The following is a 20,794-nucleotide window of genomic DNA, read 5'->3' as shown; positions in this document are numbered from 1 at the left end:
TTTCATTTTCTTTCTTTTCTAAAGAAATTAGAAACACTGCTCCTGCCAGCTAACTGCCGAGTCATCTGCCAAAACCCCAGAGCTTCAAGGATCTAAGTATCCCCGGGGATCGCAGCAAAAATTCCACCACAAACCCCAACATCTGAACTGAAGTCCCTGCTGCAACCCATGGTGAGATAAAGCCAATTCAGCAACAAATGGAGGAAGGGAGGGAGAAGAGTGAGCGACCCACGGGAAGAGACGGGGCACTGAGCGGGGCCTCAAAGTCCAGTTACCGGCAATTGTAAGTCTGCCCCCCTGTGAGTTAATGAGCTGTACACAGACTAATTTCCCAGTTTGTCAGTCTGACACTGCATTGTGTGCTCAGGAAAGGATTTAGTGTCACTTGCACTGTCCATTCAATGATTCAGCGAAGGGGACCAGGCACCGTATCACCAGCCAGCTCTGCAAGGAGCTCAGTCTGACAGCCAGAGCACCGGGAGAAAATGTTAGGTCCCTTTATGAGTAAAGAGCCGGAGCAGCCTGTCCCAGATCTGTCTGGTCCTCACCCCGTAGATGATGGGGTTTAGCATGGGGGGCACCAGGAGGTACATGTTGGCCATGAGAACATGGAAATGATGGGGCCCATTGTGGCCAAACTGCTGAGTGAGTAAGGAGAAGAGACCTGGGATATAAAAGGCTAAAATGACACAGAGATGGGAGCTGCAGGTCCCCAAAGCCTTGAGCCATGCGTCCTTTGTGGGGAGGCTGAAGATGGCCCTGAGGATCTGCGTATAGGACACAGTGATAAAAAGCACATCCAGACCAGTCACAGAGATTATCACAAAGAGGCCATAGTAATTACTGACACGAATGTCGGCGCAGGCCAGCTTCGCCACAGCAATGTGCTCACAGTATGTGTTAGGAATGATATTGGTTCTGCAATATGGCCACCGCTTCGCCAGAAAGGGAAAGGGCAGCATTAGCATGAAGCCACGCAGCACCACAACCAGGCCAATCTTGCCCACCACAGGGTTTATGAGGATAGTGGAATGCCTCAGGGGATCACAGATGGCAACGTAGCGATCCAAAGCCATGGCCACAAAGATCCCAGACTCCATCGCTAAGAAGCAGTGAATGATGTACATCTGGATGAGACAGGCACTGAAACTGATCTCTCTGGAATTGAACCAGAAGATGCTCAGAGTTTTGGGCAGGATGGATGTGGCCAGGACCAGGTCTGTGACGGCCAGCATGCAGAGGAAATAGTACATGGGTACATGGAGGCTCGGCTCTATCTTCACAATGAACAGGATGGTGAAGTTCCCCAAGATGGCTATAGCGCACATGGTGCAAAAGGGAATGGAGATCCAGACATGGGCCGCCTCCAGGCCAGGAACACCCAGCAGGATGAAGGTGGAGGTGTTGGTGAAGTCGGTTGTGTTGGAATCTGACATGGAGTAGGGGAGAAGGTGTCCAACTCTGAGGCACAACGGTGTCTTCTCTATGTACCATACGTTCCCCTGACTTCCTGTATGTGCCCAAGCTCTAGGGTGATGGGCGCAGTAAATATTCCTGGATGGAGACACAATGTTAATATGAGACACTGCATGCCCTTTTGGAGGTGTTCTCATGGATGGAGCAGATTTGTCACTTTTCACACACTGATAAATGGTGTTTTCATAATTCAGGGAAATGAATTATGAACAAATGACCCTCCTAATGCCTATTCCATATATTATGTTGCTCTATGCATCAACAGTTCCTACACATTGTGTATGGGGAGATTTTGGCAAACCAGTAAAGTGCCTCAAACCACTATAAGTGCTCCACACCACAAGGAAAAAAAAACTTGTGAATCCTTGCTAGCAGCTCTATGGAAACACTTGCCCATTCACATCAGTGGCTAAAACAGAGACAATGTTCAGATGTCAAAGGCATAGGGTGGAGAATAGCCTGCTCTGGAAACACACTCAGTTTTGGTCACACAGGCTCTATAAAGAACATAGCAAATAAAATGTAGGATTCCATGACAGGATATGGGAATGGGGCAGGTTGCCATATGTGCATATAATAAAAAGTCAGGGACTATTTAATTCAGAGAAGAGACAAAGAAGGGAGCATATGATCGATTGCACAAAAAAAAAGAATGGAATGGATTATATTAAAATGGACAAACAGAGAACAGTTCTCAACCAGTAATATCTATTGACACCTATTACTACAAAATGGCTAATTCCCCAAAACTGCAGCAATTTATCAGCTAAATTGATTGGGAGGAAAAAATACAGACAGGGAAATGAGAATAAAAATGGGAAGTTCGTTAAGAAGATTTCATTAGATAGCTAACAATCCTCGATCCCACAATCCAAAAGTGCCCAATTTTGGGTAGAAACCCAGTTCAGTGGCCAAGTGAAGGCTGCAATAATGGGGGAAAGCAATATAGAACTAATGGGATGAAGGGAAAACAGATGACAAACAATAGATATTGGAAAGTATGTAAATTGATTAGGGGGCATAAAAAACATCAAGGAAAAATAAAAAGAAATCCTAGAAAAGGTTTAAGTTGATTCCTAGTGGGCGAAAAGAAACTTCTTAAAGCTGTAGAAAAGGCAGATGTATTCATGACATAGTTTAGTTCTGCATTTGGAGAGACGTGTCGTGAGGTGATGAAATACTTTCTAGTCCTTTAGCAGTCAAGGAAGCTGTTAAAGAGCATGTATAATAGAACCTTAGAGTAACGATCTCCAGAGTTACAAACTGACCAAAAAACCACACTTCTCGTTTGGAAGCAGAACCACAATCAGAGAGCAGCAGAAAGGGCCGGCTCTAGGGTTTTTGCTGCCTCAAACAAAAAAAAAATTTGGCTGCCCCCCACCCCAGCCCTGGGCTCCCCCCCTCACTTCCCTGCTTCCCCAGCCCTTGATTCTCCCCCACATCCCTTCTGTGCTGCCCCAGCACTGTGCACCCCCCTTTTTCCTCCACCAGTGCCCTCCCCCACCCCCTTGCCGCCCCAGCCCTGGACTCTCAGTTCAACCTGCATCCTCCTGCTGTCCCAGCCCTGGGTCACTGGTAACTCGCTCCCAGGGCAGATCATTCAGCAGGAATTTTGGATATGCACAGAACACAGACAGGATTGGGTCCCATATGGTTACAGAGCTGCAGTAAAGTGGAACAATTTTCAGCTTGCGTGATTGGAGGATACCTGGATGGATATTATAAGACTGTCCTCCAGAAATGAAGAAAAGTTGAGGCGCCTTTCTTATACTTTTGTTCCACTGTTTCTTTCTATGGGGAATTTGCCAATGCAATATCACTGCCTTCCTTTTAAACAAACAAAAGGCAATGGCTGTGGAAAATAGCAATTCCAGTCCTAATAACCCCTGGGAAGCATTTCTTGCTCAATTTTATCCTACTTTTTCTACAGCGAGTTACAGTGGATCAGTATATTTGATTGGGGAGAAATGAAGGAACAGCTTCCCAAACTGAGCTTGAGCACTCCTGAATTTTGTGGTGTTCAAATCTGGAAGGCAGGTGCTAGATTCCCTTTCAGAATATTAGCTACATCTGGAAAGGAAAAGTCAATTTCTGCTTCCATGGCTCAGAAGTGGAAATCCTCCCATGTACCTGGTATTGTATCTAAAGCTGCCGAAGTCCCCTAGCAGAGCCTCCTCTCCCTTACTTTTCATTTTAAATTCTAGTGGAATCCACGTACATCCCTTGCTAGGCTTCAGATAGAGGGGGGCACTGTCCATTTAGTCCACTCAATTCCTTCTTTGGGGGCTGCAAGGTGAGGTCACACCAGTATCCCTACTGCAGTTTGGGATGTCTTCTGAAGGGGATATCTGGGCCAAAGCCTTCTACCTCTTGGGCACACTTGTTCCCCATTCACAGTGCCACCCCGCTCCAGCAGTGAGCTCTCCATTCACAGCAAGCTGCAGCATGAGGTCCCAGCTACCATACTCTCTCTCCCTTCCCTTCCTGTTGATAGTGGCCAAGGGAATGCTGGGAAACTTAGCTCTTTCCCTGCTCCAGGACTGGTTCTATAGGCAGGGAGCTAGGCAAGGAACTACAGCTCCCAGGGCCCTATGGGTTCTCAGCTCCCATGCGCGATCCTCAGCTGCTCCGTGGCTCCACTTCTGCAGGATTGTGAGAGGGGATGAAGTGAGTTTAAAAAAAAAAGGATGGCCAAAATGCGCCCCCCAGGAAATGTGCTGCCCCAAGCACCTGCTTGTTCTGCTGGTGCCTAGAGCCAGCCCTAGCAGCAGAGCCCAAATAATATAAAAAAGGGCCTGATGCTATTGAATATTTCGATCACTGATCTGGAAGCAAATAGACAATCACTGCAGATAAAATTTGGGTCTGACCCAAAGACTGGCAGAGCAGTTGCAATAAGGCAGCCGGGGCAGGCATATCAATTGATATAGAGCATTTTAACACAGCCAAAAGACAGCCACAGACATTATTGGAGCAAAGAGCTTAGCTGAATGGGAATCACAAATAGATTGGCCGTTGAAAGTGGTGCTGGTGGCTCCACCTTTAGTTAAGTGGGCTGACACCTTCCATCAGAAAACCTCATTTTGAGTTCCATATGAGTTTGCCAAACTCTGCGTGTTTGGATTGAAATTTACCACACTGGGCATCAGCTTACGTTTGAATAGGGTTTTTTCTGTTTGTTTGTTTTAAGTTTCAGGCATAACATTTTGATGACTTCTTGAATGAAATTAAGAGAGAAGATATCTAGCCCATGCTGACAAATCTTTATAATTGCTGCAGTGAGGAGCCCTAACACCTCCATGTTTTCCAGCAGATAAGTCAGGAAACAGCCCCCCATTAATATCCAGAGCCCTAGGTTTGTTGAGCAGGTGAGCTCCTCAGCAAAAGATGGTTACCTGTGAATTGCTAGATGGAAGTGTCTTCCCTGGGAATCCCTCTCAGGTAGCCGTGTCCCACACCTCTCTCACCTCAGCTTCTGCAGCAGCATCCCATGCCGAGAGCCAACACAGGGGTGTGCACCGTTTATAACATAACTCTGTGAAATCCACTGAGTTTCACTCAGCCTGTAGCAGATAAGCAGCATCTGGATATAAACAGGCTGGAGACAGGCCTGTTGGGACTTCTGTGCTTTTTATCCAGCTTTAGTAGTAAACAGTAATTAAGGGAACTTCCCAAAGGAAGATGAGATCTCTTAGGCTGTGTCCATGTATTTGTGTATATTTAAAATGTATATTTAATTAGGAAGAAAACAGGGGTAATGCCTAGATATCCATAGGGATTGGTAGATATTAGACAGACAGATCTGGAGAATGATGAATGAGGGGAGACACAAGTACTTTCTCCAGGCACTCTGGATGGTTTCTAAGGCATCAGAGATTGATCTGTAATTCTCATGAGTGTCTATCATGTTGTGCAGCACCTTTCATTGAAGGATTTTGAAAACACTTAGCAAAGAAAAGAGATTATGAACATATTCCCATTATACAGATAAGCAAACTGAGGCACAGAGTGTGTAGATGTGCTAGAGGCACCACAGGGGTGAGTCTGGCACATCTACACATGGCAGAGAACTCAGGCAAGAGTGGTCTGCCCTGATACAAAGGAGCTGAGCAAGCGTGAGGACTGTGGGACAGTTGCCCAGAAGAAAATGTTGACTTTGAGGAATTAGCTCATTCCAGCTCCACAGCACCCTCTTCAGACTGGTGATCTGCCTATCCTCTGGCCCCTGTGTCCCTCCCAGACCAGGTGCCCTTGTACCTGGTGTGCTGCCCCCAAGCAGTAACCTCTTTATCTTTAGGTCTCTCCTTCCCAGGGGAACCCCCACCGTCTACCCCCAACTCGCCTCAGTATCAGGATACTGCCAGTCACTGTCTAGCCCCACGCCTTGGGGCAGACTGCAGTATCAGCCACTCATCACTGCAAGGTTGGGTTTGGACCTGCTGCCTTGGCCTACCCCTACCCCTGGGCTGCCCTCTGCAAGCCCCAGTACCTGTTGGCCTTATGCTAGGCCGCAGCCTGGGCTTTCCAGGCTGGAGCTGCCCACCTCCTCTGCCTTTCCCCAGCCCTGCAGCCAGGCCCTTGTACCTAGTACCCTGTCCTAGCTCCCTGCAGCCAGGCCCTTCCTTCTCCCTCTACAGGCAGAGGGAGACCTGTCTGTCTGCCCCGGCTTCTCTGCCTGTATAGGGCCAGCGGAGTCTGTTTGGGGCATGGCCCCAGCTGCAGCCACTTCCCCCAATCAGCTCAGCCTAAAAGCTCCTTTCTCCAGCCACAGTCCCCTTCCAGGGCTGTTTTTAACTCTTCAGGGCAGGAGCAGGGCTCAACCCCGCTACAGGGTGACATAAATTGTCCAGGGCAACATAAATTGACACAAAGGTTGAGTGTCAGAATGAGAGACAGAACCCAGGAGACCTGACTACACTGCCTTCACCACGGTCTCTCCATCACACCAAGAGGGAAATGGATTCCCGCTCTGGCAGGGATGGTTCGTTGTGTGGGATGCAGAGGAAAGGCTGGAAGAGGGAGCCTGAGCCTTTGCCATCCTCTCAAGGTGAATTTGAGGTTTCCAGAACTAGCTGGGGTTTGTGAGTTCCCCACTCCTGTGAAGTGTGAACTCCAGGACTCCACTTCTGCTCCCACTCAGAAATCTGCCAACACATGTCATAGGTTTCACCCCCACTCTGGACCTTAGAGTATAGATGTGGGGACCTGCATGTGAACCTCCTAAGCTTAATTACTAGCTTAAAACCGGATTTTCTGCCACCACTCCCAAATACTAACTCCCTTCCCTGGGTAGTCTTGAGAGACTCCTCCACTAGTTCCTCGGTGAACACTGATCCAAACCCCTTGGATCTTAAAACAAGGAAGAATTACTCATTCTTCCTCCCTTTTTCCCCCCACCAATTCCTGGTGAGTCCAGATCCAGTTCCCTTGGATCTAAAAAGCAGAAAAAAAAATCAATCAGATTCTTAAAAAGAAGGCTTTTAATTAAAAAAGAAAGATAAAAAAACCTCTGGGAGATAGCGTACAAGCTGATCTCACAGACAACGGATTTAAAACACAGGATGTTCCCCTGGGCAAAAATGTTAGTATACACAAGAATACCCAAATTTGATTATTCCCCTAATGCCAAGACAAGTTATAAAAAGAAAATAAACATAAACCTATTTATCTCTTTCTAAAACTCAGTACTCTGATAAGAGGCTGGTTCTTGATCTTTTTCACTCAGGCTAAAACTGACTTTAAACAAAGGAAACTTCCCTCCTTCCTTTTGAAACATCTTGTTCCCCCATTGGTTCTGCTGGTCAGATGTTAGCTAGGCTAGGTGAACTTCTTAATCATTTACAGGTAAAAGAGGCATTAACCCTTAACCATCTGTTTATGACAACATCACAGTCATTGGGGTGGCTTCAGGGGAACAGACTGAGGAAAAGCAACACCAACAGAATGTTCCTGTGGAGAGAGGGCAGCCAGGGAGCATGTATTGGTGACAGAGGCCTCACCATTCCTCCAAAGCTGCCCTGGAACAAGGGGGGCCCTGTAGGCAGGATAGAGACTGGATTAGTGTTTGCATTGGATTTCTTCTCTCCCTCTTGGTTCATTTCCTGCCAGTCTCTCACAGGTGGAATTGAAATCAAATGTTCCAGGCTGAGTCAGGCTTTCCAGGATTGATGCAGCTGGAGGATGCTTGGATTCCCACAGCTGAACTCTCTGCCTCCTCATCTAGCTAATCGGGGGTATGGGCCTTGCTTTTAAGCACTGAAATGAGACTGTATGAATTCTCCTGTCCAACCCGAAAGGGGGCACCACATGCACCCGTATTAAAGTTACTAACATTCTGTAGCTGGCCAGCATGGTGTGACTTTCATCTGCAGCTAACGGCAAAGATGAGGGGCAGGCCCTGATTTACCTGCATTATTGTGTTAATTATTTATGATCATTATTTGTTTTTTGGAAACCTCCAGAGACCCCACTCCAGTTCAGGGCCTCTTGTGTTGGGCCCTTCGCAAATACAGAAGGAGAAACAGTCCCTGCCACAAGAAGCTTGTCAATCAAATTCAGACAAGGCACAGCTACGGTGTGCAACAAACCACAGTGGGTGGATGGAAGAGGTGGAGGATTGACAGCACTAAGAATGGATGGTTACATAGACTGCTGGGTGGGACTGAAATGCACAGCCCTGCCCTGGCAGTTAGAAGAATGTCCAGGGCAGATGTTTGGGGGAACAAAACTGGGGCTAGAGAGAATTTGTTGCAATTGTATAACTGTGGTAGCAACAGTAATAAAACTGGTCCTTTTTCAATCACACAGCATCACACCATGTTCTCGTCCCACAAGGGTGCACGAGTTGTTAGCCAGCTAAGCAAGGGGCATTACTCAGGCTCTAGCACGGCAAACAGGAGGATGGGAAGAGCAGATAAAATACTGATTTACTGCAGGGACCCTGCTCCTTATACAAAGACAGGAGGAAAGAGTCCTTTAAAAGTGAGCAGTGGACGTCCATGAAGTTTCCTCCAACGTAGCCAGCTAGTTCCCTTGGCTCTGAACCTGAATATCTGTTTGACTAAAGCATCTTCCAAAAATACATCCAGAGCTAGATCTACAAAGGCCCTTAGGAAAATATATTATTTAGGCACCACTGCCTTTCTCAACCCTCTGGCTCATCTGCTGTCTAACCCTGTAGGATATTCCACCAGTAGCCTTCACAAAGCAACCTGAGCACTGACGCTGCCCCACAGCTAATGAGCTGCTTAGAGTCTTCGCTGAGGCCTTAATCCTGGTGGAGTTCTCCAATGTGGTGTTCCTGCACCATCTTCCCAGCAAGCCTGATCCATTTCGCATCCTCAGATCATGCTTCCTGGGTGGGTCCTTGCAGTTCTGGAATGTGTATATGTACAATGCACTAGAAGTGTATTTGTTGAAAATGAAAGAGCTCCAGATGGAGATACTGAGTACCCAACTTAAATTCTCATTTGCCTGCTACTCAAGGCGCTCACATGGGATGAGGGAGATGTCCCTATTCCAAATATGGTAAAGCAGAGATTTTGGATCTGTGTCTCTCTCAGGTATCCCACAAGAAAATTCTGATCTGTTCTAGGCATCTCGCTTTAGGAGAGGGCTCACAGCTGACAGTCCCATGTAGAAATAGCCTCCTCTCAACAGCCGGACTCCTGGAGACACACATCAGTGGGATTTAGGTTCTTAAGACCTAAGTTAACCATAAGAAAAAGCCCACTGGACAATGATTGCCCATGGACATCTTCTTGCTGAGATCTATCAGTTAGCCAGTTCTCACTCCATCTAATTAATGCTCAAATGAAACTATCTACTGCTAGTTTGTTAATCTGAATGTCATGTTGAACTAGGTCAAACAACTTGCAATGATCTCAATGTGGGCAAATTGGAGAGAATCCAGCAGAGGGCAATGAAAATGATTAAGGGACTGGGGCATACGACTTATGAGGAGAGGCTGAGGGAACTGGGGTTATTTAGTCTGCAGAAGACAAGAGTGAGGGGGGATTTGATAATAGCCTTTAAAAGGGAAGAAGGAGAAACCAGGAAACTTCCAGCCTCACCTGGAAAAATCATGGGGCAGGTCCTCAAGGAATCTATTTTGAAGCATTTGGATGAGACGAAGTTAATGAGGAACAGTCAACATAGATTCAGCAAGGGGAAGTCATGCCTGGTCAGTTTGATTGCCTTCTATGCTGAGATAACTAGCACTGTGCGTATGAGGAAAGTGATCGTTAAGTGTCCTTAAGTGACTTGCCGCAAGGTGTCAAACATGTTTATATAAGAGCTTAGCAGATTTATTATTACGTTAATTTTCTTTCTTTTCTATACGAATTAGAAACACTGCTCCTGTCACGGACCGTGGGGGAGTCAGGGCCCTGCACGCCTGCTTCCTGCGATTCACCGGGACTCTCAGCCAGCCAGCAACACAGAAGGTTTTTTAGATGACAGGAACACAGTCACAAGCAGGGCTTGTAGGTACAACTGGGACCCTCCAGCCAGGTCCCTCTGGGGAGGCAAGGAGCTTAGACCCCAGTCCTGGGGTTCCTGCCTCTTCCCAGCCAGCCCAAAACTGAAACCCCCTCCAGACCTTCCTTTCTGGCCTCAGTCTCTTTCCCTGGCCAGGAGGTCACCTGATCTCTTTGTTCACCTTTAACCATCCCTTTGTAGGGGGGAAGGGCCCCAGCCATTTTTTGACAGGAGACAGAGTGTCAGCCATTTATGCATGCTGGAGACTTAAGAAATGCATTGGGGAAGCTGAGGCAGTCACACGGTATTCAGAGGAAACATTAAGAACAGCCTCATTTCATCACATCAGCTAATTGCCAAGTTATCAGCCAAAACACTAAAGCAGGGGTAGGTAACCTATGACACAAGAGCCAAAGGTGGAACGTGAGCTGATTTTCAGTGACACTCACACTGCCCAGATCCTGGCCACTGAATTTGGGGTCTCTGTATTTTAATTTAATTTTAAATGAAGCTTCTTAAACATTTTAAAAACCTTATTTATTTTACATACAACAATAGTTTAGTTATATATTATAGACTTATTGAAAGAGACCTTCTAAAAACATTAAAATGTATTACTGGCACACGAAGCCTTAAATCAGAGTGAATAAATGAAGACACGGCCCAGCACTTCTGAAAGGTTGCTGACCCCTGCACTAGAGTTTTCAAGTGCTTAAGTACCCCCGGGGATCACAGTTAAAGTTGCCTTCCTCCTCTATACCAAAATATGAAATGAAGTCCCTGCAGCAAGGTAGGGTGAACTGGAGACAATCCAGCAACTGATGGGATGGGGAGAAGAGTGAGTGACCCACTGGAAAAGATGTGGCAATGAGTGGGGCCTCAAAGTCCAGTTACCAGAAATTAGAAATGTGGCCCCCCTGTGAGATAATGAGTTGTACACAAACCGATTTCCAAGTTTGTCAGTCTGACATTCCATAGTGTGGTCAGGAAAGGATTTAATGTCACTTTTACTGTACAAAAAGTGATTCAGGGAAGGGGGCCAGGCACTATGTCACCAACTAGCTCTGCAAGGAGCTCAGTCTGAGAGCCAGAGCACCAGGAGAAAACTTTAGGTCCCTTTATGAGGAAAGAGCCGGTGTAGACTGTCTCGTATCTGCTTGGTCTTCACTCCGTAGATGATGGGGTTTAGCATGGGGGGCACCAGGAGGAACACATTGGCCATGAGAACGTGGAAATGGAGGGCCACACCGTGGCCAAACCGGTGTGTGAGGAAGGAGAAGAGAGCTGGGATGTAAAAGGCTAAGATGACACAGAGGTGGGAGCCGCAGGTTCTAAAAGTCTTAAGCCGGGTGTCTTTTGTGGGGATGCTGAAGATGGCCCTGAGGATCTGGGTATAGGACACAGTGATAAAAAGCACATCCAGACCAGTCACAGAGATTATCACAAAAGGCCATAGTAATTACTGACGCGAATGTCGGCGCAGGCCAGCTTCTCCACAGCAATGTGCTCACGGTACGTGTTAGGAATGATACTGGTTCTGCAATATGGCCACCGCCTCGCCAGAAAGGGAAAGGGCAGCATTAGCATGAAGCCACGCAGCACCACAACCAGGCCAATCTTGGCCACCACAGGGTTTGTGAGGATAGTGGAATACCTCAGGGGATCACAGATGGCAACGTAGCGATCCAAAGCCATGGCCACAAAGATCCCAGACTCCATCGCTAAGAAGCAGTGAATGATGTACATCTGGATGAGACAGGCACTGAAACTGATCTCTCTGGAATTGAACCAGAAGATGCTCAGAGTTTTGGGCAGGATGGATGTGGCCAGGACCAGGTCTGTGACGGCCAGCATGCAGAGGAAATAGTACATGGGTACATGGAGGCTCGGCTCTATCTTCACAATGAACAGGATGGTGAAGTTCCCCAAGATGGCTATAGCGCACATGGTGCAAAAGGGAATGGAGATCCAGACATGGGCCGCCTCCAGGCCAGGAACACCCAGCAGGATGAAGGTGGAGGTGTTGGTGAAGTCGGTTGTGTTGGAATCTGACATGGAGTAGGGGAGAAGGTGTCCAACTCTGAGGCACAACGGTGTCTTCTCTATGTACCATACGTTCCCCTGACTTCCTGTATGTGCCCAAGCTCTAGGGTGATGGGCGCAGTAAATATTCCTGGATGGAGACACAATGTTAATATGAGACACTGCATGCCCTTTTGGAGGTGTTCTCATGGATGGAGCAGATTTGTCACTTTTCACACACTGATAAATGGTGTTTTCATAATTCAGGGAAATGAGTTATGAAAAACTGACCCTACTAAGGCCTATTCCATATATTATGGTGCTCCATGCATCAATAATTCTTACATGTGATGTGGGAAACAATAGGCATCAGCAGGAAATCCAATAAAACTCAGGCTAGAGGGACTATACTGTAGGGATTTTTGCATTCATCCAGTGGCTCAAAATCTGAGAGTGAAAAAAATCCAAACCCTTCCCAAGATGTGCTGGGGGAAACGTCCCAACTAGAATGGATTCCCTAGGGAGGTTGTGGAATCTGCATACTTAGAGGTTTTTAATGCCCAACTTGACTGTGCCCTGGCTGGAATGATTTAGCTGGGGTTTGATCCTGCTTTGACAGCAGGAGGTTGGACTAGATACCTCCTGAGGTCCCTTCCAACCCTGATAGTCTGTGATTCTATGAACTGCTACACACCACCAGGGGGAGGGGGGGGACACAGTGCATCATTGATAGCAACTCTATGGAAACACTTACTCATTCACTGTAGTGTCTAAAACAAGGACAATGTTCTGATGTAAAAGTAATGGGGTAGAGAATAACCTTGTCTGGACATACATTCAGTTTTGGTCACCCAGGCTCTATAAAGAACATAGCAAATAAAAAGGGGGTTTCTGAGCCAGGATATGAGAATGGGGGAGGTTGTCATATGTGCACAGAATGAAAAGTCTGGGAGTATTTAATTTAGAGAAAAGACAAAGAAGGGAGCATATGATCAATGAGAGAAAAATAAAGAATGGAACTGATTACATTCAACTGGACAAAGAGAGAACAGAAGAATAAATACATAACAAGCAATATATATTGGAAGTTATGAAAATTGATAAGAGACATAAAAACATCTAGGAAAAATCAAAAGAAATCATAGAAAAGATTTAAGCCAATTCCTAGTGGGAAAAAGAAACTTGTTAAAGCTGCAGAAAAGGCAGATGTATTCATGCTATGGCTTTGTTCTGCTTTTGGAAGGATGCATTATGATGTACACATACCACATGAGGTGATGCAATACTTTCCACTTCATTAACAGTTAAGGAAGGTGTTAAAGAGTATGTATAATAGAACCATGGACTTAGAAAAACTGAAGTTACCAATGGACCAAACAACCACACATCTCATTTGAAGCAGAAGCAGACAATCAGAGAGCAGCAGAGCCCAGAAAATAGAAAAAGGTAAATACAGGAGAGTTTTGTATTAATTCTAAAACATTAAAAAAAGGGAAAGTTTTAAAAAAAAAGATTTGACAAGGTTAGGAAACAATGGAAAAGCTGGTCTGGGATTAGTTAACAAAAAAGTCTAGGAATATAATTGGTGTCAGTCAACACCCAGTCTTCTGAAATAAACCCAGTTTCATCCTTTAATGAGAGTACGTTTGGCTGATCAAGAAAACTGAGCAGATGCAATAGACTTTGATTTTTCGGAGACATTTAATTTAGTAAGGGAAAACATTCAGATAAAAATGCACACTGTTCAATGTCAGTGATGCACTTCTACAATGGATTAAAAACTGGCAGATCTCAGCCAGCAGTTGCCAATGGGTCATTGTCACTGAATGGGGCTGTTTCTAGTGGGGTTCTGCGGGGATCAGTTCTAGGTCCAATGCTATCAAATATTTTGATCCGTGATCTAGAAGCAAATAGACAACTGCTGCAGATATAATTTGCAGACTACCCAAAGATTGGCCAAGCAGTTACAATAAGGCAGCCAGAGCAGGCATACCAATTGATCCAGAGCATTTTAATACAGCCAAACGAAACGTTATCATCTCAGAACAGGGAATGCAGGCCCAGCCCCCAGACTACGGGACTGTAACATGGAACACAAGGGCCTTGAGTAGGGTTTTGGCGTCACTGTGGACGACCAACATATCGTGAGCTCTCGGTGCGATGCTGTGGTGAAAAGGGTGATATGATCCTTGGATGCATAAACAAGAGAGTGGAGAGTTGGAGCAGGGGAAGGATTGTAACTCTGCACACGATACTGGTGCAAAACAACTGCGTCCAATTCTGGGGTCCACATTTAAAAAAGGATGTTGAAAAATTGGGAGAGAGTGCAAAAAAGAGCCACAAAAAAGCTTTGAGGCTGGACAAAAAGCCTGACAGTGAGAGACTTAAAGACTTACACCTACTTATGTTATCAAAAAGAGGATCAAGTGAGGCGTTAATGGAAAAACACTGTGGGTTATAATGGGCTCTTTAATCTAGCAGAGAAAATCAGAGCAAGACCCAATGACTGAAAGCTGAAGCCAGAGAAATTCCAAGGGCAAATGATTAACACTGAGGATGATAATAAGAGAATAAATGCAAAATAAACACTGAGGGTGATTAACCATTTGGACAGACTGCAAAGAGAAGTGATGGATTCTCCAACTGCGCAAGTCTCCAGATCCAGACTGGAGGCTTTTCTGGAAGATCTGCTTGAGGGCTTGTCCACACTTAAAAGGCTACAGCTACAATAGGGCTTCAGTGTAGAAGGACAGCAGCGGTTCTCCCGGCAGCAGAGTTAATCCACATCCCCAAGAGGTGGTAGCTAGGTCGATGGAAGAATGTTATGACCTCAAGCTGTCTACACTGTGATTAGATTGCTATAGGTACATCTTACAGGGCTGTGCATTTTTTTCTTATTGTAAAAACCCCACAGAAATGCAGATTTGAGATTCATTAAAAGAGACATAACATGAAGTCATAGGAGGTTTTAGTATTTTTGTACTCAGTGCTGGCTAGGCCTCAGCTGGCGTATTGTTTCTATTTTGGGGCATCAGTGTATCGAAAGGATATAAGAAAACTGGAAAAGATCCAGAGGTGAGAGACAAAGCTGATCCAAGGTATGAAATACAAACCATACGAAAAAAGGCTGAAGGAACTGGGTGTGTTTAGTTTGGAAAGAGGAGATTAAAGGGAGACATGACAGCCATCTTCAGACACTTGACAGGATGCCATAAAAGAGATGGAGAAATGTTCTCTCTTACCACATAGCACAAGACAAGAGGCAATGGGTTCAAACTACAGCACAGCAGAGTTAGACGAAATCTCAGAGAAAACTTCCTGAGAGTCAGAACAGGAGGGCAATGGAAGATACGCCTCAGGAGGACATGGAAGCTCCTTTCCTGGAGGTTTTCCAAAGGAGGCTGGACAGTCATCTGTCCTGGATGCAACAAATCCTGCTTCTTGGCAGGCAGTTAGACTAGATGACCCTAGCAGTGCCTTCTCACCCCGTAGCTCTGTGAATCTATGATGTAAAATCCTATTGTAGACAAGGGCTTAGTGACACACAAGTTATGGAGCCCAATACAGGGGTAACTAGGTGAAATTTACTGGCCTGTGTTATACAGGAGGTCAGACTGGACATCAAATGGGCCCTTCTGGACTTGAACCCTATGAATCTATCGATAAAGAAACTAGATTAAGCATTTACGTTTACTCTGTCTCATAACACATGCAAAGGGAACATTTAATTACATTGATAGTCTGAATATAAAACACTGATAATAGAAAATTGTTTACATAATACCTATCTGGCCTGTGAAACTCCTTGTCACAGACATTATTGGAGCAAAGACTTAGCTTAATGGGATTCACAAATGAATTAGCTATTGAAAGTGGTGCGGGTGGCACCATGTTTAGTTAAGGGGTCTAACACCTTCCATTAGATAACCTCATTTTCAGTTGTGTAGAAGTTTGTCAAACTCTAAGCGTTTGCACTGGCATTTACCATACTGGGCATCTGCTTATGGCTGAATTGGGGGGTTGGTTTTTTTTTTTTTTTTTTTTTTTTTTTTTAAGTTTCAAGCATAACAGTTTGACAATTTCTTGAATGAAGCTAAGAGAGAAGATGTCTTGCCCATGCTGAAAATTTCTTATAACTGCCACAGTGAGGAGTCCTAGCACCTCCATGTTTTCCAGTAGATAAAAGTCAGGTAACAGCCCCACTTTTAACAGCCAGAGCCTTCAGCAAGAGATGGGCACCTGTGAATTCTGAGGTGGAAGTGTCCTCCCAAGGAATCCCCCTCAGCTAGCCGTATCCCACACCTCTCTCACCTCCGCATCTGCAGCAGCGTCCCACTCCGAGAGCCGACACAGGGTCATGCACCATTTATAATATAGCTCTGTGCAATCCCAGGAGGGTTCACTCCGCCTCTAGGGGAGAAGCAGCATCTGGATGTAAACAGGCTGGAGACAAGCCTGCCTGCACTTCTGTGCTATTTATACAGCTTTAGGAGTAATTAAGGGATCATCCCAAAGGGAGATGAGATCTCTTCGGGTCTCTGCTCATAGAGGAATTGGCTGCTCTGTGCATTTGTGTATGTTGAAAAGTTATAGTTAATTAGCAAGAAAACTGAGGATAATGTGTAGATGTCTGTAGGGCCTGATACACTGTAGATATCTAGGAGCAATGGGTAGATATTAGACAGACAGATCTGGAGAATGATGACTGAGGGGAGAGACAAGCACTTTCTGCAGGCACATTGAACTGTCTCTAAGGCATCAGAGATCTGTAATTCTCATTAGTAACTATCATCATGTTGTGCAGCACCTTTCATTGAAGGATTTTGAAAACACTTAGCAAAGGGAAGTGACTATGAACATAGCCCCATTATACAGATAAGTAAACTGAGACACGGGGCAACATGAATTGTACAATGTGACACAGAGATTGAGTGTCAGAATGACAGACAAAACCCAGGAGACCTGACTACCCTGCGTTAACCATGGTCTCTCCATCATACCAAGAGAGCAATGGACTCCCGCTCTGTCAGGGATGGTTGTTGAGTGGGATGCAGAGGAAAGGCTGGAAGAGGGAACCTGAGCCTTCGCCATACTTTCAAAGGAAATCTGAGGTTTTCATAACTAGCTGGGGTTTGTGAGCTCCCCACTCCTGTGAGATGTGAACTCTGGGACTCCACTTTCGTTCCCTCTCAGAAACCTACCAACACATCTGTCATAAACAGATGGTTAAGGGTTAATGCCTCTGTTGTCAGAGGTGTTGTCAGATGCTACCGGTGTGGTGCTCTGCTGTCTCCTTGTTGGTATCACTCGGCTGCGTGCGTGTGCTCACCCTGTGTGCTGCCCCAGCTCTGCAGATAGCTGATGCAGCAGACCTGACGAGAACCCCCAATGACCACAGACTCTAGTAAGGTGCAAAGTCACGTCTGCTAGGTTTATTGCGATCTCGGACACAATGGCAGTTCCCTGTAGGCTTCTTAGCCTAATTCAGGGCATACTACGAGAAAGTGCCTCTTGGCAATGGACCCGGCTCAGTCAGTGGCGGGACTTTCCACTGTCCCCTAGGCCGGACAAAGACATCGCCCCAGGGATGCATTCTTGTACACAGGTACAAACAAGTTACACATCACTTCTGACGTATTGAGGTGCAACCCCTCTACGTAACAAGGTACAACCCCTCTACGTAGCAAGGTGCCGCCTCTCACCATGTACATGTTGGTTTGAACAAAACAACTCTATCCATCATATTACCCTTTTGCCCTTTCATTGCATGGGTCCGCTGTCTTGTATCTGTGTGGAATGGCAGTATGTGAATGTTGTGATTCTAGTGTCATACTGTTTAGTACGTATCTGTCTTGCGAGCACAGCCCTTTCCTGCCAGCTCTTGTGAGCAGGCCTGCTCTGCTCACAGCTTCACTTTGCTTATGTTAGCAAAGTCTGACCATTACTGTAGCTTAGGCCTCATACCGCTTAGTACAAGCTAGTCTCGAGGGCCTCCTCTACACAGCCTCTTTACCTGTAAAGGGTTAAATGTTCACCTAGCTAGCTAACACCGACCAGAGACCAATGGGGAACAAGATGTTTTAAAAGAAGGAGGGAATTTCTTGTTTGGGTTCAGTTAGCAGAGTGAAGATAAAACCAGCCTCCTTATCGAGAGTAAAGTCTAGAAAGGAGAAATAGTTTATGTTTATTTCTTGTAACCTGTCTTATGAATAGACCGAATCAAATGGGTATTGGATATTTTTGTGTGTGTAAAAATTTTGCCCAGGGAACATCCTCTGGTTTGAAATCTGTTGTCTGTGAGAGTAGCTGTATGCTATTCTCCCAGAGTGCTTTCTTACCTGTCTTCTTAAGATAGCCTTTTTTGATACTGATTGATTTTCCTTGTTTAAAGATCCAGGATGTGGAATCTGTGCTCACCAGTGTTAGCAAATAGGCTCGTTTCCCTGAGCTAGTCATTACCCAAGGAGGCACGGAAACAGAAGCTGGTACCAAGCTTTTATTCTCCGGTCAGCTAGCGGGTGCTTCTGTTGCTGCAAAGAAGAAGCCACACATACTGGCTCAGAACAACCTTATATACTAGGTACAAACATTTCTACGTGCAGACCTCTATTAGTTCATACATTCTTGAATTCCTTTACAGAAGTATTGGATCTGTTTAGCATCTTCTCCTAGGTATTTGCCTACGTGCATCTAAGAAAGAGTACATACGGCAAAGATTAACTGGGATGATACGGATGAATAAGCAGAGACTGCCAAAGCAAGGAGTTACAATTCCTGCTTAACACAGGGAACCGGTGAACTCTCTCAAGGCTACCAGGAGGGAAGGTTCTGGGGGAAAGGAGTGCTCCAGACACTGAAAATCTGGATGTGGCAGAGTACCTGATCATAGCTAGTAATTAATTTAGAAGTCCGCAGGTCCCGCATCTGTACCCTAAAGTCGAGGGGGAGAACCTTGCATGGTGAGCAGCGGTGAGGAGTTTTTAGGAACCAAAAGCCAGATCTTTTTTCTTCCTTGGTGCTGGGGGAAGCAGTGAAAGGAGAGATACCCTGAAGGCAAACAGATGAAGGTTTTCTAACAAGGCTTTGTTAAAAGGATTCCAGTGGGCTTAGCTGGAGAGTAATTAACAGTTTGCAAAAACATAGTTACAAACCAGTTTTCTGTTTCTTCTCATTCTGGAAAATCAGTTAAAAACTGTGGTGTTTGTTTGCCTCGTAACAAGATAGCTCCAGGTATGAGGAGGAAATGCCAGCAAGGAGAAAAAAAACCATGCAGCACAACTAGATTTAGCCAAACTCCAGGCTGAGGAGCCCAAAAGAACCAGACAGACAGATGCAGAGAAGGCTGCACAAAGAGCTATGGAAGGTAGAGAAAAAGAGATGGAGATCCAGAGGGAGCCCACAAGCATGCCCTAGTATTAGCAAGGGCTAAGCAGGAGTTACCAGCCAACCCTAAAAACCCTTCTCCAAGTACTGTTTCCCACCCCAGAAAATTCCCCACCTACAAGACAGGTGATGATATTGAGGCCTTCTTAGAAAATTTTGAAAGGGCCTGCCATGGGTACAACATCCCTGAAGACCAGTACGTGATAGAGCTGAGGCCACAGTTCAGTGGACCCTTAGTAGAGGTGTCGGCTGAAATGCCTAAGGAGAACATGAACGATTATGAACTTTTTCAAACCGAAGCCAGAATCAGAATGGGGCTAACACCTGATCATGCCCGTCGGCGGTTCAGAGCCCTTAGGTGGAAACCAGATGTGTCATTTACCCGACATGCCTACCATATTGGAAATAATTGGGATGCCTGGATATCAGGAGCAAATGCTAAATCTCTGAAAGATCTGTCCTTCCTAATGCAAATGGAGCCGTTCTTAGAGGGTGTTCCTGAGGAAATAGAAAGGTACATCCTAGATGGGAAGCCCAAAACTGTAACTGAGGCAGGGCAGATTGGAGCCAGATGGGTGAAAGTGGCAGAAAAGAAAAAAACTACGGCAATTGGAGCTAATATCAGAGGGGGCAAACCGAAACTAAACCCTATCACCGGGGGCAACCCAAGGCCTCACCTACAACCCAAGGAAAGCCCCAGACACCTTATTGTCCCACCTCACCAGTCTCCAGCAACCCACCTCGACCCAGTAATCAGTCAGCTGGGAGATGTTTTAAATGTGATGGACTGGGACATATAAAGGCCCACTACCCCAAAAACCCCAACCGATTACAGTTCATTACACCACCATCACACCAAAGATCTCCAGGCCCAGATGCCTCTCAAATACCCTCGGAACGAAGGGAAACCATGAGAGTGGGTGGAAAGAAGGTTATCATGTGGAGAGACACGGAGTACAAGTGTCAGCTATCCACCAATCCTTACTGGATCCCTAGTTCATCAACCCAGAGGCCCAAGTGACAATTCATCCATTCATGTCAAAATCTTTAAACTTGCCTACAGCTGAGTTGCCTGTCCAGTACAAGGGCTGGTCAGGAATGTGGACTTTTGCAATCTATGACAATTATCCCATCCTCATGCTACTGGGAGAAGACTTGGCCAACCATGTGAAGCTGGCCAAGAGGGTGGGAATGGTAACCCGCAGCCAGGCCAAGCAAGCTTCCAAACCCATCCCTGTTCCTGAGCTTTCCACCAGGGCCCCATCTGTGTTACCAGAGACCCAGACAGAAGTTTTGGAACCGGACCTTCTACACATGAATGCTACAGCTGTAGTGAATCCAATCCCAGAACCAGAACTGGCAAAACAACCAGCACCAGAACCGTTGCCAGCGCTGACTCCAGCGCTTGCAAACCCATCTACAACTCCAACGCCAG

The 20,794-nt window shown here is 45.9% G+C and overlaps 1 protein-coding gene and 1 pseudogene across 1 annotated transcript; both read right to left on the bottom strand.

Moving 5' to 3' along the window:
* Positions 1 to 488: 488 nt before the first annotated feature.
* Positions 489 to 1,436, bottom strand: LOC116822472 (olfactory receptor 52R1-like). Its single transcript, XM_032776371.2, has one exon. It carries the CDS (start codon positions 1,434 to 1,436, stop codon positions 489 to 491), a length of 948 nt encoding a protein of 315 aa, XP_032632262.1.
* A 9,626-nt stretch (positions 1,437 to 11,062) lies between these two features.
* On the bottom strand, positions 11,063 to 12,009 carry LOC116822459 (olfactory receptor 52N1-like; annotated as a pseudogene).
* Between the last annotated feature and the right edge of the window lie 8,785 nt (positions 12,010 to 20,794).

The sequence above is a fragment of the Chelonoidis abingdonii genome, chromosome 1 (genome assembly GCF_003597395.2).
Source record: "Chelonoidis abingdonii isolate Lonesome George chromosome 1, CheloAbing_2.0, whole genome shotgun sequence".
NCBI classification, from domain to species: Eukaryota; Metazoa; Chordata; order Testudines; family Testudinidae; genus Chelonoidis; species Chelonoidis abingdonii.
This window is presented reverse-complemented; position numbering and strand designations above follow the sequence as displayed.

Coding starts and splice junctions, on each gene's coding strand:
- LOC116822472 (XM_032776371.2), bottom strand. CDS start 1,436: ATGTCAGATTCCAACACAACCGACTTCACCAACACCTCCACCTTCATC.